Genomic DNA, 27,461 nt, shown 5'->3' on the forward strand with positions numbered 1-27,461 from the left:
GCGAATACAGCTGAGAGTAAGGGCACTCTCAGCGCGAAGACGAAGAAGCAGCGCTTTAACGAGCAGATCGGGGACTGATTGAAGTCGAGTTCCCTCTACGATGTTCTGCTGGACCACAAAGAGGTACTGGAGCACAAGGATGTGCTCCCGGAAGTGACTCCTGCGGATCTTTCGCAGGACAAGGGCATCCAGCACGAGACCGACCTCGTGCAGGGTACGAACTACTGTGTGACGCGGCAGTGAACACTGCTGCGTGATCAAGTAAAGACATTCGACGACCTCCTTGAAAGTCGTCGTAAAGCGGGTCAAGTGCGGGAATCAAAGTCATCGCACAGTGCACCAACGTTCTATGTCAAGAAGCCACAGGGCGGATGGCGCATCGTTCATGCTTACAACAAGCCGAACGATGAGACGATACCTGCGCAGACGCCGATACCACGAAAATATGTTATCATCGATTCGATGGCCAAGAGCACCATCTACAGTGCTCTCGATCTGCGTGACGGGCTCTATCAGATCCTGATGCGTGAGATGGACATTTTTCTCACGGCGGTGAGCACTCCAAGCGGAATGCTTTAATAGTGGCTCGTAATGCCGCAGGGACTGAAGAACGCCCCTGCAACCTTCAATAGATGTGACACATACAATTGAGCTCAGTGCGTGACTTCGCACCGAGCTACTTCGATGACGTGTTCGTTCACAGTCGGGCTGTGGAGGGGAATACTGATATTGAGATACACAAAAGCACCTCCGTCAACCGCAGGGTTTATGCGTAAACATAAAATCTATGCGAATCTGAAGAAATGTATTTTCGGGGCGAGCGAGATACCCGTCCTTGGGTGTCTCGTCGAGAAGAACGGCGTACGCCTTGACCCTGAAAAGGTGAGCGTGATCAATGAATGGCCTACGCCATCCATCGTGAAGGAACAGGTAGCTCCTTGGACTTGCAACGTACTTGTGCAAGTACGTTAGGAATTACGCGGGCAAGGTTCGTCCGCTGTCACAGCTTCTGAAGAAGAAGGCTAAGTGGATTTGGGCTGCTGAGAGCCAGCAGGCCTTCGATACAGTCAAGCAGGGCTTGACTGAAGCGTAGATCTTAGCAGTAGCTGACCAAGATCGCCCATTCCACATCGTGTGTTACGCGTCCGATTATGCGATTGAATGCGCGTTGACGCAGCACGATCACGAAGACCGCGATCGTGTGGTCTACTACCAGTCGTGTCAGCTGAAGCCAGCTGAGCGTAGCTACCCTGTACAAGACAAGGAGCCCCTTTCCATGAAGTATGCACTCGCGAAGTTCTGAGTGTATTTACTTGGGAGTAGACCGTTCGTGGTCTACACCGACCACGCTTCACTGCCGAACAGCAGTAAAGACTCCGCACATCTCGCAACGAATGGCGGGATGGCTGTCGTTCTATGCGGAGTACGAATTCCAGGTTGAGTACAAACCTGGAAGGTTGAATGTGGTGGTCGACGCTTTGTCGTGTTGACCTGGCTATGCTGCTAAAGCAGCCGACGTCAATCGAATTGGCGTCAAGCGAGTATATGCTCCGTCGTCGACGTTGATAGACGACGTGAAGAACGCGTATGCGAGTGAATCGGACGCGAAATAACTGCTAGTCTATATCTTAACACATTCCGACGTGTCACGTCGGAAGTTGTCGCCAAATCTGCGAGCTCGTATACACCGATATCGTGTGCACGAAAGACTGCTGCTTTACAGCGCAGTGGACGGCGATGCACATCGTTGTGCCGAATGTTTATGATCTGCGTATGCGGATCATTAACGAGTTTCACGATGCCCCTACGGCAGGGCATCCGGGGCGTGAGAAGACATACACTCTTCTCACGAGAGACTTCTACCGGAGTCATCAGAACAAGTGGGTGCGCAAGTACGTATGTGCTAGCGAAGATTGCTGCGTATTTACAGACCCCATTACAATCACTACTAAGGACACCGTCGGAGTGCTGGCAGTCCATTTCAATGGACTTTGATTTCGGTCTTCCGCCAAACAACAAGCGGGGGACTGGCGTTGTGGTCTTTATTGACCGATTCAGCAAGATGGACCATCTTGCTGTAGTACCGGCTAAAGTCACGGCCGTGCTGACTGCACGACTGTTTGTTGACATGGTGCTCAGACACCTTGGAATGCCGCTCGACATTGTGTCGGACCGTGATCCACTCTTTACAGCGCGATTCTGGCAAGAAGTGCTTACACTTCTTGGAGCACAGCTATCGAGGACAGACCGAGCGCGCGAATCGCGTGCTCGGTGACGTCGTGGAGAGCTACGCACACTTGTTTCCGCGGTAGAGAGACTGCTTGCCGATGGCAGAGTTTGCCATCAACAACTCGGTGCATGCGTCGACAGGGCATATATCGTTTAACGTGAATGCCATGCGGCATCCTCGCCTTCCGAGGTTCCTCGGAACGATGGATTCCTCCTTAAGTGGGGGAGGATCTTTGGTTGCGCCAAACCCACCGCAAAAGAACACTGATACCAACGTGGTATTAGCAATGGCGACGCGAAGTCAAGTTTCTCGTTCTGGAAACGAGACGACGGCAAAGAACACTGTGTCTGTGTGAGGCACAGGCGCAGTGAACAAGATAACGCCTGTACGGGGTACAGACAGCGCGTAGGTTGGGCCTGCTGCGGCGAAGAACACGTCTGTGCGGGGTACCGACGACGCGCAGGCCGGGCCTGCTGCGGAGAAGGAAGCCGTGCTGATCAAGCCATTCTGCACGCAATCGCTGGGCTTTGTTCAGCACCGACAAGCCGTAGTACGGTTTGTCCAGGACGCAATAGCAGCTTCTGAACAGAAGCTAAGCGCAGACAACGTCGGTAGAAGCAACAAAAATGAATTCAAAAAGGGTTCATTACCTCTGTTAGCTACACAGAATCCACCACGACATGAAGTCTCTGACTTCGGTGCAAGAAGCTTGCTCCGCACTTCATCGACACGCTCACAGTATGGAAACGGCATGGCAACGCGTATGCGTTGGTCACACCGCCCATCATGCGACTCCATCCGACATTTTTCGTCGGGCGGCTGAAGCCTAACGAGCAACATGAGCCATCTAGTTTTGATGGTCGAGGACGACGAAGCGGCATGATCCAGCTTCTCGAGTGCGACGACGCGGTTGCGCAGGCGCCTCAGCTCCGATCCAAGTGTGACTTGGATGATTGAAGCGGATTGAGCAGCCGCAGCTACCTGCGCCTTCTGTAGGCACAGCTCCTGTTGCAGGGCTGTGAGCTCCGCGCTCTGAGATTGTTCCAGAGCGACGACACGATCGTACAGAGCGTGAGAGCCTTGGTCAACCTGGGGTTGACCAAACGGATGGTATCTTCCCGCCCCCGCCGCTGCGTGCCGCACACGGCTCGACACGTTGGATTCACGAACGAGTCGTAGCCTATAAAGCCCAGAAAAGGAACCGAGATCAGGCTCGTCTTCGTATTCGTTGGAGAGGATTTTCTCCCTTTCAAGATACATGAGAGCCACGGGATGGCCTGATCAGGGACGTTCCGGAAAATGTGAGGGCGTTCGAAGCCCAGAACCGAGTGCAGGCATAATGCCTGCACTAACTCTGCTAATGCCACCAGCACAAGGTGCATCACGGTGCTCAAGAAGAGCACGGAGGTCTTGCAGAGAAGCGGGTACACGAACGGAAGTGTACCCAAGAACATCTCGTTCAGTAAGGCGCACTGTCCCGAAACGGCAGTGCGAACACTCAGTTTCAGGTGGAGCTGCGCAAGGCATTCCCGCTCCCATAGCGTCAATATGGAGGCGATCGATGAGAAGACGTTTCGAGAAGGTCTCGAAGCGCTGGCGAGCCGCGCCAATTCGCTTGCGGTAACCTTTCGCATTGTTGTTGAAGCTCACAACAAATGCGTTCCAAAATTGACAAAGTGCCACCCACTCGGCTTCTGCGCGAAGTTTTCTTCGACGCATTCTATCGGAGATCATGGAAGAGTCCGATGTATTGGTCGCGCCTTTGATCCGTTAACGGATCAGTGGCAGTGCATGTCGACGGCCTCAGCGTCATCGTTGATGGCGCTGCACAGATATAATCCTATGTTCGGCGCGGCACTCGCCGCCGAACCTGTCAGCGATTTCGGATGCAGTTGGCATCCAGGGAGCACGTACTGTAGGTGCAGTACGTGGAGGAGAAGGCGGCACCGGAACAGGTGGCTGTGCCTCTTCTTTTTTTTACGCGAACGCTTCGATTTAGGAGCGTCTGGATCAGCGTCCCGGTCACGCCGCGACCCAACAGGGAGATCGGGCGTTGGTTCGGTCGACTTAGAGTCGACAGCTGAAGACGAGGTGACCTCGTCTTCCATGAGGACATCTTCAATGCCAGACCCATAGTCAATGGGTATGTATCCATCAGCAGAAATAATTGGCGAGCCCTCATTATGACTGACAGTTTGGCAGGCGTAGCTTGTGCGTGCTTTGGCTTAAGCATAGCGTGATATTGAGCGACAGAAAGATTACCTTCTGTCGCGGGCGTGTTCGCTTACGCGGACACTGAAGCGATGGTGCCTGCAGGTGCAGACACAGACGTAACAGGGTCTACCGGAGCAGACTCTTCCGCGGATGTATCTTCCTCGGCGAGTTCATTACGAAATGAGCTCGGGTTTCTCAAACGTTTTGACGGCCTCGTCAATACTTTGAATGATGTGTTGAGACTAGCTTAAAGGGGGGGGCGGGATTATACGCAAGTGGCTACACATAGCCACTTGGTTACGAAAGAGGTTTTCCACGTTGGTGTAAGATACACTAAGGGCTACATTTGGCAGACTGTTGGTCTGCACGCAATCAAGACATTCATTGGTTGACAGTAAATATCTTCAAACAATTAGAATAATAGGATTCTGTCAAACATTCGTTGATAAATACCTTTCATTTATAATTTAAGATTAGGAGGAAAACCCAAACAAAACAAATAAGCAGCTATCATTTTACCGGAAATCGGCTTTGCTTTTCTATATAAAGAAAATTGATACTTTCGGACGAAAGTATTGTTAATCTAAGTGAAACACAAGTTACGCTTCTTCATACACGTGCGCTAACGTGTAAGTCGAAGTAATGGGCTTAAAGTAGGCCCATTACAATTGCGGCCAAGCCGTCGTCGGTAAATGGGTACGTTTAACTATCTAGCATAGCTAAACCTAATCAAATGCATGACGTGAGGCTTTCAGCCAACGCACTGAGATGCATTGTTAACTCTCCGGCTTATGTACTGAGAGTTTGTTAACTCCCTGGGCTCTCCGTACTTCTGTGTGTTTCACACGTAGAACCGTTACATTTCTTTTATCTCTCGAAAGCTACGGAATGTTTAAAATTAAAGAAGTTGTGGTCGCCCAAAATTTCTATCTCCTTTTCAAGCCCTCAAAATGACGATACATTTAGGAGTATTGAGGGCTCACTATTTCTTCAGTTTTTGAGACTCAAATGTTATTCAAAAAATAACACTTAAATCAAAAGCTATTATATAAGGGTAGTTTTACGTTTTTCAATGAAAGCTTACATCAAATGTCACAGCTCTTGCTAAGTGCGAAACATAATTGGTCAAATCGACAACTCTATTATAAATGGTTCGTAAGCATCATTTTGTTTGAAACCGTTTCCATTTTTATTCTTAAGTATGGCAATTTGCATGGAAAAGCGGTATGCAAATCGCCATAATATGGCGATTTGCTATTATATTATACGAGTACCGTAAATTAAAAATGGCCACACCTCCAAAAACCATTGTTTTTGTCTAAGAAAGAGGTGACAGGAAATATCCGGTAGCGATTGTACTGTACAGAAGCTGTTTTATTAACTACCGTTATACCAGTACTTCTTTTAGTCCGCGAAAAAAGAAGCATTCACAAATTATCTGTGCTTGATCAACCTACCTAGACGAAATTTGAGCTATATCCAGTCTTCTCCGGGCCAAGTTCGACCTCATTTGTCGGCATACTTGGAACTTGTTTCGCACGATCAGTCTGAATAGCCTGAGCTCTTAGTCGACGCTCGTTATCGCGTTTTTCATTGCGATTGGTGTAGAGAATAGATCCGAATGTGGCGAGTACGACTACTACAGCAACTGAAATGGACGCAGTCATCGGAGGCCCATATTGTCCATCGTTCTTTTTGACGCTCGTCGTTTCTGTGCATCGCGGGCCAGTCCAAGTATGTGAAGCGCACTCGCAACGTCCCTTAGTACAGTAGCCAGTTCTCACGCTTGAAGCACCTCTAGAAGCAATAGTGTAATCGTCATCGAAGTTGCACGATGCTTTGCCAGATACCTCAACCACCAAATTGTCAAAATCCTGGTAGCTGTCGATGTTGTCTTCAATCCACTGCTTGGTTGGGTGTGATGCTGGGTCGCAAATATAGGCCACCGTCGAGGTATCTTGATATACGCGACCGTAATCAATCTTCATTTTCATTGGGAAAGCATCGCAAATAGCGTTCGTCTTCTTATCCTTGCCATCGCCGTAACATCCAGAGGCTCCGGCATTGGGTGACCTGGACCCCATGAGCTTGAAAGGGCGACATTAAAGATTATGTACATGGGCTCTTCGATCATGATCTTCTTGGGGTTCATCTGCGCGGCATCTTGCGGTGGATTGGTCACGGTAGCGGCAGCGATTTCGAACACGGGGTGGCCTTCCACTTCCCAACGAACGTAGCCTTCATTGCCAGGGACCCACTCTACAGTGTATGTGACCCAATCCGTGTATGCGGCGAGGTGAATGCCCCAATTTGCTGACAGCGCGTCCAATTGATACATAAAAGAAGATGCCGCACTGGTAGAGCCTCCAGACTCCGCGCATTTCGAGTCTGCGTTTCCGGCATTACACACGTAGGCACCTGTGTACCCATTAATCTTTGGGAAACTAGTACCTTGAGAGTTTATTCCTTAGTGATCTGTTCCGTTGTCCATCAAGCCAAGATCCGCATGCACGTCAAATGATGCCGGGCAGGTCTCAATCGTACATGCATTCTCCGTGATACCCTTAGTCAGCGAAGCATTAATTTTCGCAAAGGTTTGGATTTCATCACTCTTCGAAGCGCACATTATTGGCGCCGTATCGCATTCCTTGGTACCACGACTTATATCCACGGTTCTTCTTGTAGTATGCCGTCGGGACGTCGGCACTGTTAGCCCCGGGAGTTGTACAGGAGCCGTAAGCATAAATACACGACGGATTGACCTTTTCGAAATTCTTGCGGAAATCATCTGGCATACCTGGACCGATTTGCATGGGTGAGGAAATTTCGGAGCCTCAACCCTCCAGAATATCGATTTCAGGCGCTCCACGACCTTGGTAAGGGCTCATGCCCGAACCGGGATCGGGGTCGCACGCACTGATACGCTGGTTTTGGGTGTCAAAGACGGTGTCGTTGCATTCGTTGTTTGAGAACGGCCACAAGCGAGCTGTCGAGCCCGTGAAGATAGCTCGCCCCAAGTTTCCAACCATCCATATACCAGGCCAAGTAGGATAGTATTCAATACTCTCCGCTCGAGTGGTTTTAGTGGCGTTACTGAGGTCGGGATTCCCGGAGCTCTTGCCCACGACACCAGGCAGCTGAACGCGCAAAACGGCAAGCCCTCCTTGAAAGCAGAACTTGTTCCAACCCTGCACCATTGCTCCTCGATAGTAGAACGAAACACTTTCGAATCCACGAGGTGTAATGTAGTTGTTTCAGACGGTAAGGTTCGTTTCGTCGATGTCTGCCTCGATGTAAAAGTAGCAGTTGTCATCTTTATCGCACTCCGTAGATGTCATGTTGATGGAGTAAATCTCCAGCGCAGCGTTCACACCATCAGGTTTCTCAATTGCGGTCCAGAGGTGGTCTGCTCCTGCCTCGAACGTACGGCCTTCTTGATTAAACTCATCGCTCATGACAAGCGACCAGGTCTGTCCACGAGATGACTTGTACGATTGAGCGTCTTCCGGTGTGTCAACATCCACCCATGGCAAAACGTGCGATTGAGTCGAGTAAGATTTTTTAGCTATCGTTGTAGACAGTATGGCTGCAACGGCAACGAAACCTTTCCAATTAGCCCAATGTGGCATAGTCATTTACAGTAGCACGCTAGTTGGTGAGTCAGACTAAAAATGAGATGGCTTTCTGAAGCAAGTTGTCGTAAAGTGGTATGCTATAATACGTAGTGCATTATTTTTATGACGATGAACCATTTCGCGTCGAGTAATACGCATTTACACGACCGTACAACGTCATGAAAAAAAAACTTCGGCGCAACTCCAGATTATGTCGATAGCGCAACTCAAAATGATTTATCGATTACGCTACCAAACGTTGATGCCTATGTGACCATTGATACTGAAGGCGGGATACGTAAAAAAAACCAGCACACTCCAGGAAACGGCATTCTCTCTTCCTTCACCGAAGCATAATGAGCGCTACAGAATTGTATGATGGGCTATTGGACGCCCTCATCCTTGCCACACCGTCATTGTCTGGGGTTGTAGAGTCCCACAACTCCCTCCAAGCCATCTCCGACGCGTCTTCTCCACAAACCGACTCACGTCAATCGAAGCCAGCAAAGCTTGGGCCGGCACTGCCAAAGCCGAAGAAGAAGCGCGTGCGTCGTGAAACTCGCGAGATCAATTACTTGCGTGAACAGACACGCATACTTGAGCTAAGACTGGAGCGACTTCAGAAGCGAGTGCCTACCAATCGCAACTCGAGCTCGATCCTTTGTGCCAACCATAAATCGGCACGTCCGTCGGTGTGGGAGAGCATCGCTGAGCGTCAACTGAAAGAAAGGTTTAAAGGCGAACTGGTGCAGAAGGATTTACGAGCCGCCTGCTCGGTGCAGGCGAAACTCTTGCAGGAACTGAAGAAGCAACTCAGACTCTGCGCGGATGACAAGAAACTATCTGCACTGATGTCGGCAAGGCTCTGGGATCTGCTGAAAGATGAAAACTCGGACATTTACGCTGAACAACTCACTCAAGTGGCCAAAATGTATTTGCAGATGCAACAACAGGTCGCGCCGCCCAGCCATGTTCTACAACTCGCGACCGATCTCACTCAAGGAATTGACGTCTTGAAAAAGAAATCCTACTGGGGTTGTATTCGAGATGCATTGTAAGACGTCGGTTCCTTTCGACTTGCAAGTTGCAGCCAATGCATATTGGCGGTTGACTGCCTACGAGGCATTCAGCAGACAAGGGTCTCTACAGCAGGTGCGACGTCAGTCTACAAGGTTCTTTCTCCTTCTACCAGTCTCTTATAATCTTGCTGCTCTCTCTCTACCTCTCCTACCAGGACTTGGGCGCGAAAGGAGATGTTGCCTCGACCTCATTCAACTTACAAGTGGCGTGTGAAGGGTTCACAGCAACTGTGCGTGGGAAACACACTTGCAGGAGGTACACCAACGACGACTGCGAGTCTATAGTGTGGACTGGGTATGCTGATCCCGTCGAGCTTAACGGCACCAAGTTCTCAGGAATGCAGTGCAGAAAGACAGGCTGGATTAAGCTGCGACGAGTGCCGGCTGGGGCGACTTTGGTAGAAATGTACTCGGAGATGACCCCGCTGTTTAAAGACGGGGTGGAAGACCAAAACTGGCAGATCCACGCTCTCCTTGAGTCCATGGCCACAGCACACAGCAAAACGAACGATATTTACTGCAAAATGGTGCGCGATGTTTTACTGGAGGAAGACTGGAAAGCAGCGTACGGGAGTGACACTCCAGTCTTGTAGAAACAAAACCCGAAAGTTGCTGCTGTATACTTGTTCATATTACTTTTTTCTTTTTGATTAAAATACTGCTGCATTGGGGACTCTTACCTTGAGGACTGGCAAATTATGGCTCGGGAAAAGATAAGTTTCGAGTAAACGTTGGAGTACTCGCTAGAAACGGATGCTTGTCGAGAAGAAAATATGCAATAAGATTATGTAGATAACTTTGGATGCTTTTCAAGTATGTGTCTGGTTCTCCTACTCTGAAGTATGTCCTATTGGGCACCAACATTGTGAAAGTATCTTTTTCTTGAGCCTACATGTATTTGTTTTGAAATATTTATGAACTATTCCAAACTGCAATAAATTATTGCCAACAACTAATTACTAAAATAAAATGAATTATTTTATATAAGAAGGGCAGAGTTTTCAGTAACAGATAGCTGTCGTCCTGCTCGGATGTATGGCATACCTTATTGAAAATTGTCGGGGACAAATACCGACGCTTGGTGGAAGGGTTTGAGCTCATGAATGTAAGTTGAATAAGTAAATTGATTGGAGAGCCAGAAAAACTTCTTGACTAACACGCCCTGCTCTCAGGACACAACCTTTTGCGCTATGCAGCTTCGACTCAAGGCCAGTCTGTCGAGGTCGTACCATCAAGATGGCGCGGTACAGCGCTTCTGAAGCATGCCACTGCTATTATTGCCGCCATCTTCTCTTGTTGTCTTAGCCGTCATGCCAACGCTACTGCACGCACCATTTGTTGAGCACGGTGTCGCTCGGTCCCAACATTCCAGAATTGAGCAGTATGGGTCGTCATTGTCAGACACGGGTCCCCACTGTCGAATAATATGCGATTTTTTGCGGCGAGTCCCATGTTTGTAGTTAATTTGATAGGTATTGTAGAAAATCCAAAAGTATTGAAAATTTTTACTCGAATTGTCGCCGACACTCCGTCAAATACTGTACCGGTACACTCGATTTTCCGCACCCTATTGCACAACAATCTCAACAAAATCCATCGACGTCACCGGATTACTGACATTACCGGTATTCTTAGTTTGTTTGTGGGATCTCGTCCCGTCAACCACGATGACGAAAGGAGATAATCATCGCGTCCTCGCATCCATCGTAATCTTTACCTGAGCTACCGAGCCTCTGGTCACAACGGAATTGTATATCACCCCCTACTATTCAATGAGCCACGCGCTTCATCCCGACGACTTCAGTGGTCAACCCGATGAAAATGGGGCGTGGAGCCTGGAGCCATCGGTTTCTATTGACTACTGTGCTTTGCCGCCGAGCATGACTGACGGAGACCTGTGCGTAAAGCCACCATCCAACCCCAAGAAGAAGCGGGTCCGACGACAAAAGTTAGAGCTCGAGCACTTGCGCAAACTCGTGGTTAGCTTAGAGGAGCAAATGCTGACACTACAGACCACACAGCCTCTGAGTGCCGAGCAGAACTTCAAAAAAACCGCTGACAACACTCCATCAATATGGAAAGAGATTGCTGAGCGACAGCTGAAGGAGAGAGCTCGAGTGGAGGAAAAGAATCAAAACCTCCGCTCTTCATTAAAGGGACAACTCAAGCTTGCAAGGAGGCTAGAAGGGCTGCTACGTAAGCGTCCAAGAGATGAGGTGTGAATGAGCTAGAAAATGAAGTCACAGCATAATTTTAACGACTTTTATATGCAGGAGACCGAGATTCTAGCCAATTCTAACCGAATCAAGTCTTGGCCAACGGACGATGAGATCTTTGCAGATCAAATGGCACATGTCCAACGTGCAAACCTTGAAGTGGATCGAATTTTTGGAGCTCCGGAATTTGTCGACCAATCAACCTCGTTCTACAACTTAAGCGTCACGAGCGATTCGAACTCAGACACTGGCGTGGCGTTTGTGAAGAAAGCAAGCTCACTGATACCGTTCGACCTCAGAGTAACGCAGAAAGCGTTATGGCGTGCGTTAGCTGAAGAAGGTACCACGAAAGACAGCTACTTTTTAGATAAACGTCTGTCCACCGACGACGTGGTCGTATCCTCGTATGGATTGCATTTTCGAGCTGGTGCACTCCACGCTAATGTGCTCGGGAAGCAGACCTACCGCAATTGTTGACGACCAAGTCGTTATCATGTGGAAATGGGTCGTAGATCCTGTGGAGATCAACGGCACGAAATTTCGCGGCATCCGATGCCACGAGACGGGATGGATCCTACTTCGCAGTGTAACCATTGACACCCCGAACACTTCCGAAGTCGATTCGGTTTTTACCAATGTCCCATCTATCTCCATGTCGTCGACGAAGCTACAATTGTTTACCAAGATGACAATGGAGCTTCAGGACGATATTATCGGTCAAGACCTTCAGGTGGGAGCGCTTACGGATGTTGTGGTCACCTTACACGACACACTTTCGGAAGTGTGCGGAAAGATGATCACTAATGTGCTTGTCGAGGAAGATTGGAATTTCAACGGCTGGTGGGGCATGTAGCTTTTTACTTTGAAGTGCACATTATTGTTTATGGAAAACATAACTAAGAAAATACATGTTCCGTAAGTAGATGATAAAACACACGCAGTTTTAAGTTGTTGTCGGAAAATGCTTGTTTAATAAAGTCATCTTAATAATATATTTTCGAAAATATAAACAATGTTTTTGCCTCTACGATAGTTGAGTCTAAAAATGTGTATTCGTTGTTCTTAGCTGCTAAACAAGGATCGGAAGATCTGTATGAACTAAAACAACACTCACTGACGCATACAGTATCGCCCCTCTGCTTTCACTTAAAACCCGTACATTTTTGATGCTTTATCATACCGAAATTTAGGACTTTTTTTCAATGTTCTACGTCTGAGCCCTTGTATTTCTAATGCCCCGACTAATTAGATATATTTAAATTTATACTATCTCACAGGCAGGTACCTTGTACGTACACTCAGTGATCGGTACATGTTCACTGGAAACTGGGTTATCATGATAGAACAATGCGCCGTAGAATCCCCCGACAAGCCTAAGAAGAAGCGCGTGCGGCGTCAGAAATTGGAGCTTGAGTACCTTCGGGGCCTGGTGGGAAAGCTGGAGCAGCAGATGACGCAGCTTAAGAGTCGACAGAGGGAGGTCAGTGAGGTTTCAACCAGTGCCAATACCAAGACGTCGATCTGGAAGGGCATTGCAGAGCGACAACAAGCGGAGCGAGCGCGAGTAGAGGAGAAGAACCAGAAACTCAGGGCATCTCTAGAGGGCCAGCTGCAACTCGCTACCAAGCTGGAGCGGCTGCTGCGTAAGCGTCCGAGAGACGAGGACGTGGCCGAATTGGCAGACCACAAGCGCTTTAAAACGCTAACGATGGCTCCAACGGACGATGATATATTTGCAGATCAATTGGCTCATGTGCAACGCGCACATCTTGACGCTAACGATATATTTGGTGGCCCGGAGTTCATGGACCGAGCTGCGTCGTTCTGCAATTTACAGGTGACAGACGACTCGGCATCCGATACAGGTCTTGCATTTGTCACAAAGGCGAGCTCCATGTTGCCGTTCGATGTGCACGTAACAGAGAAAGCCTTCTGGAGGGTCTTTGCGGAAGAAGGACCGAGTAAAATGAGCTATTTCCATGAGGAAAGACTCGCGACGGACAATCTAGTGGCTCGCTCTTATGCTCTTGAGTTTAAACCTGGCTCGTTTCAAACAAACGTGCGGGGCAAGCAGACGTACCGCAAGTACGTTGACAACGACTGCGTTTTGATCATGTGGAAGTCGCGTACTGAACCAATAGAGATCAACGGCGTCAAGCTCAGTGGACTGAGATGCAATCAGGTCGGTTGGATTGTACTGCGAGGCGTCAATCTTCCAGCTGAAGATGTACAATCTGGACTCATTGATACGTCGAACATTATGATGTCGACTTCCCTACAGTCTTACTGTAAGATGACGCTCGACCTGCAAGATGATATTGCCGACCAAGAGCTGCAAGTCGGAGCGCTAACGAATTTCGTGGTGAATTCGCATGATGTCATCACGGATGTTTGTGGAAAGCTCATAAATCAAGTGCTCGTTGAAGAAGATTGGAATCTCAACGGCTGGCTGGACAATCTGGCCCTGTAACCGTTTAGGCTCGAGTAGCATTGACATACATCGATTAATTCAACCTTCAGCTACCCTGACAACCCTTACGTAAAGAATGTCATTCTGGGTAATAAGGATCTGTGGCACAGTGCTGGAGACGCTCTTGAATGATTTTCATAAACTTGCGTAGTCTGCAACCAATGGACGTAAGCAGCATGTGTCGTGCATCGACTGCTTGAAGAGACGTCGGATCCAAATGCTTAACTTGCAATCGATTGCAACTCTGGACAACGGAGGACAGCCGCTGAGTTGGGGAGGGCAAAATGACGGTCCAGTGAAGCGTTTCAAACTCGAGTTCACCAGCCTGAAGCTCCCAAGTCGTTTTCCCGACGAGAACAAATCGATTGTCCTCTTCGTACTTGCGATAGGAGCTCACCGCATCGATGCACCATAACGTTTTCGTCTTGTCACTGAACGGCAATGTGAAGCTCATTTCAAGAGCAGTGTCGTGCCTTTCTCGGATCTGAAAGAGCACACAACCAATTCACAAATGGCAAGTCTGGTGAGTGCTGGTCACGAAGAATCACCTGATCGCATTCAACGTAGGAATCTGTAGAGCTTATCTGGTTCCGTGTCCTTTCTGTTGACGAGCTGATGCCAGAGAATCATCCCAGATCTCGTGATTGTGCAAGGCAGTGGCGTAACTGAGATTGTCTCGACGCAGTTCTCGCTCGGTACCCCACACACCTCGAGATGTTTCTTGAGCGTTTTCAGCGCTACACTCAGGTAGTTATCCCATTCAGGAAATACTGAAGCTGCCAGAGGAAGCATCTACTCGAGACTGCCAGAAATGTTTTTAAGGACGGAGTTGGCCGTGTTATGCTGAGTTAAAAGCGCTTCTGAGCTCTGCGACAGAACTTGGATTGCCTGAAAATGCGGCCAGCGTTAGCACAATACGAGAGCAATGTGATCGATTAATTTTGTCGAACCTCGAGGAGATCACTGCGTTGCAACTGCATTTGGATCGATGCGAACAGGTTTAAGTGGCTAGACAAGGTCTTCTTCAGTTTTTGGTTCTCGTTTTCCGCTTTTTCGCTGTCCTGGCGGATAGTGGCTAGACGTTGCCAATGTGGCTGCGATTGCTGAGAAGACAGTATTGTTTCTCCAGTGTTGGCTTGCTGCTGTTATTGCGACAGTTTGGTTTTCGAGCTCTTGTGCTTCTGATCGTAGCAACAAGAGCTCCCTTCTTCTGCGCCGCTGTAAGTCGGTTGAGTACGGCACAGACCCAACTCTCCGGATGCGCTTCCGTTGTGGGCGCAAACTTGTCGGTTTACGAGTCTCCAATGGAGTGCGTTCGCTGGTCGTAGTAGACGAATTAATATTGTCGCTCTGGACACTAAGAACTTCGTCGAATTGATAATTCTCAATGCCTTCCAATAGCTCCATCAGCTCCGACATGGTCGCAGGAACCTCTTTGTCACTGTGCATTGTCCAGACGCTCTTCAAACGATTCAACTAATAAATGAGAGGCTGTGTACGCTGTGCGTCAAAACGATTTTTGCTGCTGTGCGGACTGCATCAGCACATCCGCAACAGTTTGACGAACTGCATCCCGAAGGAGAAAAATGCTCTTGTCGACGTTTTCTCTTGAAAATCGCGTTTTTCTGGCATTGCGATCAAAGTGTCAGCAAGCAACACCAGTGGATGTGGCAGCAATCTTGTGGCTGACTCCAACGCCAACGAGTTACATGTATCACTCCGGCCTCCACTCCATAATCTCTTAGAACACGTAATCAACCACCTCGTTGAACCCTTCAGGAAACACGTCATTTGTGAACACGGGTACAGTACTGTACACTGTAGAGCCAACCCTCTCCTTCCCAAGTTCCTTACACCCCTATAAAAATGACAAGGTCGCCCCGCCCCGTTTGCTGCGGGGTTCCACGCTGCATCGCTAAATAACGCTCTTTGATCTGCTTTCCCATGGCACGCAGAGCACGATCGCGAAGTTATCGATGTGTTCTCCGTCGATCACAGTGCAACCTACAGCTTTTTCGGCAGCGACCGAGTGGTGGAACTGGATAAAAGACTTGTTCGCTGGGTCTAAGGTAAACGACGAACAGCGAGCCATGTACATTCGCGGAAGCAGAGAGCTCCACACCGCAGCCCATAGAATCAGTCGCTGATTCCCGTCGTCGCTTTGCCGTGTCGAGCCAAATCCATCGAGAAGCACAGTCTGGTATAGTGCGGCCGCCTCGACAGTGAATTGTTGCTCACTCACATCACCCGGGTCTTTTGCAACAGAAACCAAACAACCAACAAGTATAAATACTGTTTCATTTGTAAAGCTATACACAACTACGATAACTTACCGGGACGCAGCGTGGACCAAGAAGATCGACTTGCTTCTAAACTTGTACGTGGCCCTTTGGACCCAGCAGCTTCACAGCGTGATCTAATGTGCAGTTTATCGGCGTTGTCGTCGTTGTTGGCCCAGCTATAGGGTCAAGGCGAACGTCGAAGTTGAATGAAAGCGAACTGTCCGCGGCCGTGCCATTGAGCTCAGTGTTGGCTTGCGTGTTCATTCGCTGCAGTGTCGCTTCGATCTCGCACCGAACAGTAGCCGGGTTAATATGCAAAGTGGTCGTGTTGCAGCAATGCGAGCACTGCGAGAGTTGCGTCGTGGCGTCTGACTGGGAGCAACTCGCTCCACGAGTTTCGTGCATGACCGAACGCTACACAGCAAAGCGTCAGATCCGAAGCTTGAAATACTTAAAGGATCATTGCAATTGAATGTTCTACCGGTGTGGAAGGCCTCTTGTGCATAATGGTTGTCAAGGCCTTGGCCACCTTCTGCTCCTTTAGCAGTGCCCTTCGCAGCGTCATGTTCAGCAGCTCGGCCTCAAATCGTTGCTGTTTCTTCGCTTGCCAGTCGTTTTCGACTGCAGTAGCCCCTTCTTTTCTTATACTACATAGGACTTTTAGTGGCTGTCTGGCCCACCAGCATTGCTGGCAGCAAGGGAGACAGGTTGCCGGAGTCCGACCCGGACGGGGCTCGACTTTGCTGTAGCTGTGCCTCAAGTTGTTGCGCCGTATCCTGCAAACGCTACATGCAGTGCTCCTGTTTCTTTCGCTGCCGCCACTGCGCACCGTGCACACGCTGGCGTTCTCCTCGCGCGCGCTTTGGGCGAGCGAAGGACATCACGTCGCGTGCAATGCGTAGAACGAACTGCGAGTCTGAAAATGTGAGACATGTTATTAAAGCTCTTGACATTTTTTCCGGCACGGAATGGTGTATTGATGAACCCTTCAGAAGAAATTCCTGCTCAAAGAATACCCTCCGACAAGAATAAAGAATCGGCCCCCGAAGTGAAGGCTTGAAGAAAACAAGCCTAAGATAAAAAATGCATATTACATGTACCCCTCCCTCGAAATATGGAATACAAAATTATGAAAATAGCTGTTCTGAGGTGCTTAACTAAAGACAAGTAGCTTTTGTGCAGCACGTCCAAAGTAGACAAGCAAGGACACTTGCTGCTTGCATCCTTCCTTCGTGCTGAGCTCGTCTCGCAGCTCTCTCTCTGCATCGTTCTAAGCCCCTGTACACTTCTATCCGACACGCCCTGTTGCTTACTAGAAGTATTTGGCTGCATCGGCGTCGTAGCCTCCATGGGCATTTGCAATGTCGATGGTCAGCAAGCACTTGCGGTGCTATGTTCTGAACTGACATATTGGTGGCACTGGCTTGGAAAATTGAAGAGAGATACTCTGCGACTTCTGTAAATGTACCATAAAGATGGTACACCGGCATCACAGCAAAAATACCCTTAGATAGGCATAAACGTTGGTTCCCGATGCTATGACTACTGAAGGGTTCATCTGCAGGCAAATAAAGTGTACGCCGATGTTTTTTTTGCAATCTCATGATTGGAAGTTTTGCCAGATTGATGACCTCTACTGTAGAGGTCATCAATCTGTAAAGTCTACACTGTTGACTGAAGAGTCTACTGTAGCTGCAAGTACATGTACAGTGTAGCAGCCTGCAACACGCAGACTCTAGCGTGATGCACGTTGATAACCAATGTTCGTAGACGAGTTCGGGAAGCTCATTCCGGCTTTTGCGCACCCGAGACAACACATCAACCATGAGATTTCGATTTGGAAATGGCGAAGAGCAATTTTTCGTGGCGGACATTCTTTCATTGTTTGAAGTCGAGAACGAGGAGAGCTGCGCGACTTCTAGCTACGATAATTCGAGCACAGACTCGGGATCTATGAGCATCCGTGTCGACGATTCGAGGGCGGGTGGACCGCGCTCGAGAATGCGATTAAGAAGCAAAATCGAGCGCATGCGTCGTGAAATTCAAACCTTGGGAGTGAAGCTTGCAGATCTACAGCCCCCCGGAACTACCGGCGGAAGAGGACTATACGTTGCAGCTACAGCTGCTAGACTCGAGAGGCGCGCTGACACCTCGCGGTGGAAATCTATTGCAATGAAAAACAGGCAGCGGCGAGAACGCGCAGAACACGACAACAAGGTGCTCAAGAGGATGATTGCTGCGCAAAACATGCTTGCAAAGTCAATCCTCGAAGGGCGCTTTCGGATTTCGAGTAAACTCCGTAGCACAGTAAGCACTTCGTCGCACCGAAGATATCCACGCATCAACGTGTGAGCTACCGAATTACTTGCTGTTGCTGATTGATCATAGCCAGTAGTAAATAATGCACTTCCAACAACATGAAGGTATAGCAGCGGAAAAGAGGAAGATGGGGCTTTCAGCTCTGCCTCGTACATTGTATAACTACGTATTCAACAACGATCACATTGATTGCTAGGTGGGCTGCAAGTTTCTCATAACATTACCTGATGTCATTTTGATCATTGGGCATATCAAGTGACTGCATTATATACTCAAACCCGCATTTGGAATAGGCAGATCATGCAACCTCTTGAACACACCAGAAAGCGACGAGGTCAGCGTGTGTTGAGCAACCAGCAGCGACTTGAGCGCCTTGTTTTGCTGTTCTGCTCTTTCTCGCTCCTGGTTTTGCTTCATCGCGATGATCCTCCATAGAGATTCTGCGTGATCCCGCTCAAGTCTGTCTTCTTTGGCATGCAGGAGAGCGTCAAGCTCCGACTCCAGGGTTTGCATTTCACGCCTCAAAATCTCGATTTTGCCCTTGTTTCGGAGTCGCGGGCGCGTCGTAGCAGTTTTCCGTGCTCTCTTCGGCTTACTTGCTCGCTCTTCTTCGTCACCTTCACGGCACCGAGGACGCAATCGCTTTAGAGAACGCGAGGTTGGCAGCCAACTTGGCTGGACAGCGGGTACAGTATCGCGTTGAGGTATCTCAGTCGCTGCCCAGCTCTCTAGGTCAAGGAGGTCAAGGAGATCCGTGGCAAAGAGCTGCTCATCGAATGCTTCGGGCTCAACGAATAAACTCGAGGGAATTGGTTCAAGTAGCAGACTCACGTGAGCTCAGTGATAAAACTTAAAGTGAGCGACTGCGTGAGCGGGGATGTGAGTTTTCCATCCAAAGGAGTCAACATGAAGAATCACTTGCAGCGATTACGCGATTGTATTTTTATTGCGCGGTGTTGTGGGGGCGCGAGAGTGTTTGTCCCGTAGAAAGATTACTTTATCTAACCACTTGTACATGTACCGGTATTGACTTCCGTTTGAAACTTCGATTTCAATCTCCTTCTGGATTGAATACGATGGATTGAACTCAGACGGCAGCGGCCCGAATCTAAAACTGATAGCGTTATTAGTTTTACATCCGCAATTGTGGATAGCAAATTCAAGTACGTCAGGCACGCCTGCGCCACCAGAGTAAATGCTCAGGGAGATAAAAAATCAAATACCACCAACTTCGCCAGCATTAACGTATGCGCCTGCCATGGAAAAGTGCACAGTCTCCTCGACAATTAAACTGTCAGCAACCTTCCGTCGATGCCTTGTCTGTCAGTAGTTTATCCTGGACACGCTCATGGAACCTACGCAATTCACCACTCAGTAAAGTGGTAGCACTATTGCCGACACGGTCCCAGTCAGATTCTGTCCCCGTTGTTGCACCATCGTTTTGCTTCGTGTCCAGTTCACTTGAGACCTCGTAACACGTGTGCAATACTGACTCCTGCTCAGGGTTATATGCCGACCGTAACAGCATAACCCACCCCTTTTCACGGACACGCAGCAAGCACAAATTGCTATTGGAGCCCTTGTCTCTGGCATCCTTGCTTGACGGCAGCATTATAGTTGTCCAAATGTACACAATGCGATCCCGCTCCTCGAATTTCCGTACGAAGGCAGCCCCATGAAGAGTACAAGGCGTCAATTCATCACTCAATGTAAGGAAGAAACTCTTTGCGATAGAGTTCGTGTTCGCATGCACCCGGTGAACGTTGTATGTGCAGCATTTGCTATCCCTAAGTTGCATTCCTTGCCAGATCATGCGACTCGCAGTGCCCAATCCGTTTGCCAGTGGCGTCACTGATGACAGCTGCACGAACTTTCTTCCCGATATCGGATCGCGCCTAATCTGCGATACGAACGACGCAGACTTGGTTGTTCCTACACCACTGGTAGCAAATACGTCATGGGCGCTAGCATACATTTGGTCTGCATACTCCCGTAGCTCTCCCAACTGAGAGGTAGCATCATTGCTACGCAAAGAATACCCCGCCAGTATTGTCGACGGCGCACGTACTGCCACATTGATCTCGACGCCCAGAGACTGTAAATTCTCGAGCGCATCCTTCATCGTCCTGGATCGTTTGGCCACTTTAGCCAGCAGCGTCTTTAGCTGAGTATTTAGTTGCTCTGCTTGTTGCCTATGATAGGCTTGTGCTGTTGCCTCCTTCAACCAGAAACTCGGGTCTGTTCTGCAACTTTCCGACGTTAATGACACAACGCGACGGCTTTCCGAGTCGGAGTCCGACAACACTGGAGACGGCAATATGAGTGTGCTCTTAAGACGATCCAATTGCATTTGTAATTGCTCCACTTGCTCCTTCAGCGTTTGCATCTCGTCCTTCTTCTTAGCACGAAGTCGGGCTGAGTACACGGCGTTCTTGCGCTTGCTCTTGACCTTCTCGTACAAGTCCGCGGCTTTCACGTCGCTTCGACGACGCTTGTGAGTTTCTACAAGTTCCCTAGCGACATGGTCGCTGTTGCTTGACGACTCGTCCGTAATGTTGTCATCTCTGGCGTAGTCGAAGCCATCCACGAAGGCCAGCGCTTCCGCTAGCGTCTCCGGATCGCTGGGGCTTATCCATCAGAAATTGAACTACGGTACACGTATATTCGTTTCAGCAGGGTATTCCGTAAGCAGCTGATTACATCATCAGCATCGCATTAGAATGATGGTCATCCTCAGAACTGGTCAAGTGAAGCAACACCCATAGCGATGGTTGCAGGAGGATCTTCGTCTCCCGACGCCACGAGCACAGAGGGTAGCAACTCGCCCATTTCCGCGTTAAATGTGCGCACTACTTGCATCACTACCGCCCCCAAGAAGAAGCGCGTGCGGCGAGAGCAGGTGGAGCTCAAAACCCTTCGCGAACTCGCGGGAAAGCTGGAACACCGCCTGGAGCAACTAAAAAAGCGCCGATTTACCAGTACGCCTACTACAAACCACATCATCAATGGAAACGCCGGTAATAGCAACAGCCAACATGTAAAGTTCGGCCCCATATCTGTATGGGAAGCCATAGCTGACCGCCAATTTAAAGAACGAGCGCGCGTTGAGAAGGAGAATGAAAAACTCAAAGCGGTACTACGTACTCAGACGAACACTTCCCAAGTACTGCAGACCAGAGCCCAGAAGGCCCTAGGAGATAAGGTAAATAGCTACGTGAACTTTTGTAGCAGAGACGTATCAGGCAGTCGCTGACGCTCGTTTGTCTGAGCAGGAACTGATCGGACTCACGATGATGCAATTGCAGGACAAAGGTCCTCGTTACTGGGACTTGGATTCGGGGGATGAGGAAGGAATTTTTGCCGACTTGCTGGCGCTCGTCGTGAGGACACGTCTAAAGCTGCAGCAGCGCCAAGTGGAGGACCCTAGAACTGTGCTATCCTTCGCTACTTGGAGCATCTCAGTGGGAGAGCCGCATGTGAGGAGGGACAGTGAATCAGGCCTTGTTCTGGAGACGCATGGATGCTCTTTACTTCCTTTTAACGTGAAGACCGCAGCCGCAGCATGCTGGAGGATGTTCTCGCTGTCTCCAGTGAACCACAAAGTGGTTGTCAAGGACGTACGAACATGATCAACTGATTGTTTCCAGTTGTATTGGGTATGGACCGTACTAATCTACTTTGTTTTTACTTGAACGACTAGACTGGGGAGAGTGATGTTGCGGCACGATCGTTCACGTGCTCTTCCGTGTACCTTGGCCAGCAGGTCGACGTCCGCGGCAAGCACACGTGCCGTAAGTACGTTGATGTAGATGGCTGCGTCACGATCGTGTATGCTGGACGCACAGGCTCTACAGAGGCAGATACGCATTGTCAAGAAGTTCAACTCCAAAAGACAGGGTGGATCAAAGTTCGACCCCAGTTTTGTAGCGAAAGCTCACACCAATTGTCATCTGTGGTGGTGGAGATGCATACAGAAACAGTTCCGCGCTTTCGAAATGGCAGCATGGGCCAAGAAAAACTTGCGCGGGAGGCCATTGAATGGGCTACGAGGTCTCATCTCATGGTAAATGACTGGTATCGTCAAAAGTTGAGTGAAACTCTAGTGGAGGAAGATTGGAAGGCATTCCGTGGGAGCGACGGCAAGTCTACTTGTTAAAATTTGCTCCTGGCCGCGCAATATATCGATGGAGTACAAAAAAATCACTCGTCGCCATCACCGCGTTTACACGTCGACAAGGCGGCAATGCCAACATCATAAGCAGGGGTTGTGGCCGAGAACAGAACTGTCGTGTTGATACCAAGCGATAAGTCGAGCTGAAGCAAGAGCCACAGGGTAATTCGGTATGGAAACAGACCTGCTTTGGGCCAGCTGCTTCTTTCTTTGAAGTACTATTCATCTTTTACTACTACTTTCTATCTCTTTGATTTTTAACCTCCGACACCCGACACCCATTACATTAGACAATGCTCGCGCTATTAATAATCGATCGACTCTTGCGTAAGTCGTCGTCACAGACGCACATGCAACAAGTTGGTGCACCTTACTATTGAAGAGCTCTTACTTACTTCTGAGTAATGTTTGCAAAGTCCTTGTAAAGTATAGGCGAAAATAAGTCTAACGAGTTGTCTAACAATTATTCCAGTTAAAGCACACGAAATAATTGTTTTGCGGAGACCACCAATCACGATCAATTAAGGTTCGTTTCTGGAATTATAAACTTACTAGCCGAGTGCCGCCGCGGCGGTAAATTAGGTTTAGTTCTAAATGTTTTGGCCTTCCCGGCTCCGCTACGCTTCGGCGGGATAAATATTAAAAATAAACGCTAAGCTCATTCATGTATGCGCCTCGATACTTTAATTTCATTAATCTGGGTCAGCACCATGCTTAAAAAATTCTAATGATCTCGAATCATGATTCTTACTACAGCCTCTTTATTTTTTTTGATTATCACTGTATCTTCATCTTTCATCTGCACTTCTAACAACATTTATACAGACGCTACACTGGTTTACCGTCGTGCTCGATACGACGGGCCGTTTCTGAGCCATGAAACCTAGCTCACACCAACGCAGAAGATAGTAGTGGCGTGTTCAGCTTGCACTACCTACCCCCTTGTACTGCTGTTTACAGTGTTAATCTTGTAAGTAACTAACCTCTCATACCAAAGCTAAAAAAAATCAATTTTGTACATTTTAATGCATTTAGCGCTCAATTTGTGCTGTTTCAGAAGGAGTCATTAGACACTCTAATCTGTGCCAGTTATGAATATAGCATTTGGATAATGCGTCGCAAGACGCCTTGCTGCTGTTGCTGTTGACGGTAGTGTTTTCTATTTAACGATGATTCCAGGATTATTGGACGTCATTTAGGGCTCAAGTTTATTAACGTTTCTTTATGGGGTCTACTTAACCAACTATAATTTTCACGTCTCGTGTTGTGCTGTTGTCTTGCCGCTCCATTTAATATCGTATCCTACGCCCCTGTCGACGACACGTCCGCCAGTTAAGTAGTATCAAATTTGTTGTCTAAACAACTTTTTGAGAACAATGGTTTACAGCAGTAACACATAGGAGTTCATTTTATTCAATCCAAAACTATTTATCTTTATGGATCAAATGACAGCGTTTATTGACACAGCGTTGCTCTTACGGCCAGCTTCTGTTGTACGTGTACTACTATTTGGTAGCTCAGTCAGTTACCTCACACTCAGAAATTTTCTTAATATTTCTACAACAAAACAGCTTTTATTTATATATTGTAGCTTGCAGAAACTATTAAGAGCATAGTATTACGTATATTATAGTATGGAGTCAAAAACACGCATTCCTACGTGTACGCTAAGCACCTTGTAGCATAGGAAGCGTCTTTACGGGCTGTTTCATTTGAGAATAAGTAACTCTGTCTGTTTAGCACTTAAATATTAAAAGCAACATGCATTATTAAAATAGTAAATACTTTGTAATATTAAAACGGTGTCGCCTTCGGATAATGGATAGTCTTGTGCAAATCTCCATATGTGCTCTGTGAGCCACATGAATTTACTGATGTAAGCTACATAATTCCGTTTTAACCATATGAAGCCGCCTTCGCTCCGCTCAGCAGCCAATGGGAAGGCTCAAAAATCTGAGCGTTTCGTGTGACAGACGGACGGACACCGTGCTAGCCTTGATAGTTTAGGACTAGCCGCTCGCCGCCGCTACGCGGCGGAGTGGCATGGTTTGTTGGAGATGAGGTGGCCGCAACTTTAGTGCTTCTTGGTGTCGCGTGTTTTGTGGGCGTCGTTGAACCTAGTACGTCGTGGCTTCGTGTAGTCAACCACTTAACTGTCCGTAATCTCATGTGGCTTTGTACAATATCGTGGTTTGATACGTTTCCGTTACCCCGTACTACAGGTTGAATGTCGTGTTCTTCAATGGCCTGTGCTCTTCCGTGTTCTTCTTGGTTTCGTGGCTCTCTATTCACCCGTGGTCCACGCTGTTTGTGGATATGCGCTCTCTTTTGAGCTCATCCACTTTAGTACGGCCTCTTTCGTGGCTCCTAACTATTCCCTGTTCTCAAACATTTACGCGAGCTGTACCGCTTTCGTGATGCATAGGCATTCGTGGCCGTTGGCCTCCCATCACCGGTACTCTAACCAAAGGGTGCTATTCCGTGCTTTGGTGCCTCCATGCAGTCGTGTGGCTCCGTCGCCCGTGCATCGTGATCTCCTGATGAAGTGTCATCGACCGCGGTATCACGCTATCGTGCAATCACGGTGTCGTAATGCTGTCTATGGTATTGTGCTACGCAGTGTATCTGCGTTGTCCGTGTTATCGTGTTCTACTATGGCATCGTGCTCCACAGTGTTCAGTCGTGGTCTCCCCAAGCGCCCACCTCCCCGTTTATTTCGTGGCTGGTCCGCCGTCCGTGCAATCTAGTTCTAATGTAGTACTGTCCTCCGTGGCTCGGTAAGCTCAGGTTAAACACTGGTATCGTTCTCCGCGGCGCTGTGATTTTCCGTGTATAGCTCCGCGACTGCGTTCTCCCATGGCTTAGTGGCACAGTCCATGCTATCGTGCTAACTTGTAGTGTCGCGGTTGGTCTTTCGTCAATGCAATCGCTAGTTACCGTAGTATCGTGCTGTGATACTCGGTGAGCTCCGGTTCTAACCTTATATCGTGTCCCAATACCCGGTGATATCCCGCTTATGGTCTCCCGCGGGCTCATGTTTGGTCTGCTGACTGTGCTCCGTGTTCAACCGTGGTGCTATGGGAGACTTTCTGTCCGTGCACTATTACCGTTACGTGTTCTACCGTGGCTTCGAGCGTGCGTGCTCTTTCGTAACCCGTGCTTTTCAGCATGCTGGGGTGTCTATGGATTTAGTTCCCTTCTGTGGCCCGTACGCTCCCGTCATATTCTTGTCGTTCTGTCCTTTTCATGGCTGTGTGCTCTTCCGTCTTTCACGCTACTCAACAACTTCGAGGTTTGCATCGGCTAAGTCTTCAGCCATCGTCCGTTGCCTTCCGTGCTTCGTGTTGCTCTTCTAACCCATCGTCTACATAGTGTGGGTTGGTGTTCCTTCGTGCTTCGTGCTCTTGCTTAGTCACGTGCCTCCGCGTTAACTTAAACAAATAGCTGTTCCCATTTTGTTTGATGTACGCTACATATATTGTTGGAAAGTTCGCACAATATCTGAAGGTCGCACACTACGCGCGCAAATACAAAGGAAGATGACACTTTTTTCCGGAGGCAGTGTGGGGTGCAGGGCACGATAATCTTTTTTTTAAGTATTCACATTTTTTTAAATAGTAATAGAATTGTGATTTATTATCGAACGCTGATATAATAGCTATGTGTACTACTACTACAAATAGCTGCAAGGAAAAATATGAAATGTCTTGATAATAGTACTACTCAAAACATATTGTAAGTTTGATTTTTAGAAAAGTACTATGAAGCCTAAATTATCATTCTATATCCAATAGCTACTAAAGTTTCTATTGAGGCATAAATATAAGTCAGCAGGACCTACAAAAAATTTCAACAGCTCCTACGACGATATTGTATGTGTGTGAACGTCGGCACCTCCTATTAATGCTAATTAACGCGTGCACAGGCAGCGCCCTTTGCGTGGCCTTGCGAGCCGCAGCTGAAAATGAGAGCAAAATGAAATTTGAGCGGTGCATTTAAGTACGATGTGTAGACCATATACAGCGTGTACACCACGTAATGCGATTTTAGCCAATTGGAGCCGCCTTCGCTGCGCTCGGCAGCCAGTAGAACGCCCGCATTTGCGTTACATTTTAGAACCCTACCCTCGGACGGACAGACGGACACCATACTCCACTAGGGGGGTAAGATGCTAACACTAGCGCTCTGTGCGCACGCTCCGTGAACGCTAGGGTATGCTGGATGGTGTAGCGTAGGCTGGACACCTCCGCTGCGCTGCGGTGTGCTTAGAATTTGTACTTAGAGCGAAGCTGCATATAATAAATGTATACTGTGATCTACTTATGTTACGTTCCAAAACAACACTGCACACAGTATCTATAGTGCTCACATGTTATGGTAAACATGACCAGGATTTAAATGATCTGTAAGATGAGCACCATCTTACCCGGGAAGGTTTTGGCTATAATCCCGTTTGAACGTATAGCTCCTAAAACAACACGAATCAGAGGTGCGCGTGGTAGCAAATGTAATACATGCTGTGCGGAAGACGGGTCAGTACCAATGATGATCCCAAATTGGCATAGATAGGTGAGGAATCCCAGTGTAGCTGGAGTAAATACGCCTGCTCAAACATATTACCATCCGCACGTCATTGCCATGAGGCAGTCGACACGATATCTTTGATTGCGACGGTCTATTAGAGCAAGGTTTGTTCGGCTCCTCGCGCGAAGTACAGGTACTATTTGCCGATGGTCGCCACAGACATCAATATTATGCCTTATTATCGTTCCGCTGAGCTCTTTATGATAGTGCTGAAGGATCTTTCTACTATCTTCCGCATGCATTGATCTTACTTGTATAGCTGACTTACTTACTGATTTGCAT

At 48.4% G+C, this 27,461-nt stretch overlaps 6 protein-coding genes across 6 annotated transcripts; 3 read left to right on the forward strand and 3 right to left on the reverse strand.

Annotated features, from left to right (window-relative positions):
• Positions 1-6,434: 6,434 nt before the first annotated feature.
• Positions 6,435-6,782, reverse strand: PITG_16259 (uncharacterized protein; the record flags this gene model as incomplete). The annotated part of the gene is made up of 2 exons (XM_002897605.1): positions 6,435-6,500; positions 6,546-6,782. The coding sequence occupies 2 exons, from the start codon at positions 6,780-6,782 to the stop codon at positions 6,435-6,437; spliced, it is 303 nt and encodes a 100-aa protein (XP_002897651.1).
• A 546-nt stretch (positions 6,783-7,328) lies between these two features.
• PITG_16260 (uncharacterized protein) lies at positions 7,329-7,899 on the reverse strand (the record flags this gene model as incomplete). The annotated part of the gene is made up of 3 exons (XM_002897606.1): positions 7,329-7,368; positions 7,418-7,632; positions 7,705-7,899. 3 exons carry the CDS (start codon positions 7,897-7,899, stop codon positions 7,329-7,331), a joined length of 450 nt encoding a protein of 149 aa, XP_002897652.1.
• Positions 7,900-13,061: 5,162 nt separating this feature from the next.
• On the forward strand, positions 13,062-13,823 carry PITG_16261 (uncharacterized protein; the record flags this gene model as incomplete). The annotated part of the gene is made up of 1 exon (XM_002897607.1): positions 13,062-13,823. One exon carries the CDS (start codon positions 13,062-13,064, stop codon positions 13,821-13,823), a length of 762 nt encoding a protein of 253 aa, XP_002897653.1.
• Positions 13,824-17,910: 4,087 nt separating this feature from the next.
• On the forward strand, positions 17,911-19,222 carry PITG_16262 (uncharacterized protein; the record flags this gene model as incomplete). Its single annotated transcript, XM_002897608.1, has 3 exons — positions 17,911-18,453; positions 18,722-18,758; positions 19,157-19,222. 3 exons carry the CDS (start codon positions 18,059-18,061, stop codon positions 19,220-19,222), a joined length of 498 nt encoding a protein of 165 aa, XP_002897654.1.
• Positions 19,223-19,881: 659 nt separating this feature from the next.
• On the reverse strand, positions 19,882-20,810 carry PITG_16263 (uncharacterized protein; the record flags this gene model as incomplete). Its single annotated transcript, XM_002897609.1, has 4 exons — positions 19,882-19,912; positions 19,960-20,324; positions 20,379-20,616; positions 20,737-20,810. The coding sequence occupies 4 exons, from the start codon at positions 20,808-20,810 to the stop codon at positions 19,882-19,884; spliced, it is 708 nt and encodes a 235-aa protein (XP_002897655.1).
• A 362-nt stretch (positions 20,811-21,172) lies between these two features.
• PITG_16264 (uncharacterized protein) lies at positions 21,173-22,580 on the forward strand (the record flags this gene model as incomplete). Its single annotated transcript, XM_002897610.1, has 4 exons — positions 21,173-21,626; positions 21,697-22,041; positions 22,125-22,215; positions 22,399-22,580. 3 exons carry the CDS (start codon positions 21,715-21,717, stop codon positions 22,578-22,580), a joined length of 600 nt encoding a protein of 199 aa, XP_002897656.1.
• Between the last annotated feature and the right edge of the window lie 4,881 nt (positions 22,581-27,461).

Source organism: Phytophthora infestans, genomic scaffold, assembly GCF_000142945.1.
Source record: "Phytophthora infestans T30-4 supercont1.43 genomic scaffold, whole genome shotgun sequence".
Lineage (NCBI taxonomy): Eukaryota > Oomycota > Peronosporomycetes > Peronosporales > Peronosporaceae > Phytophthora > Phytophthora infestans.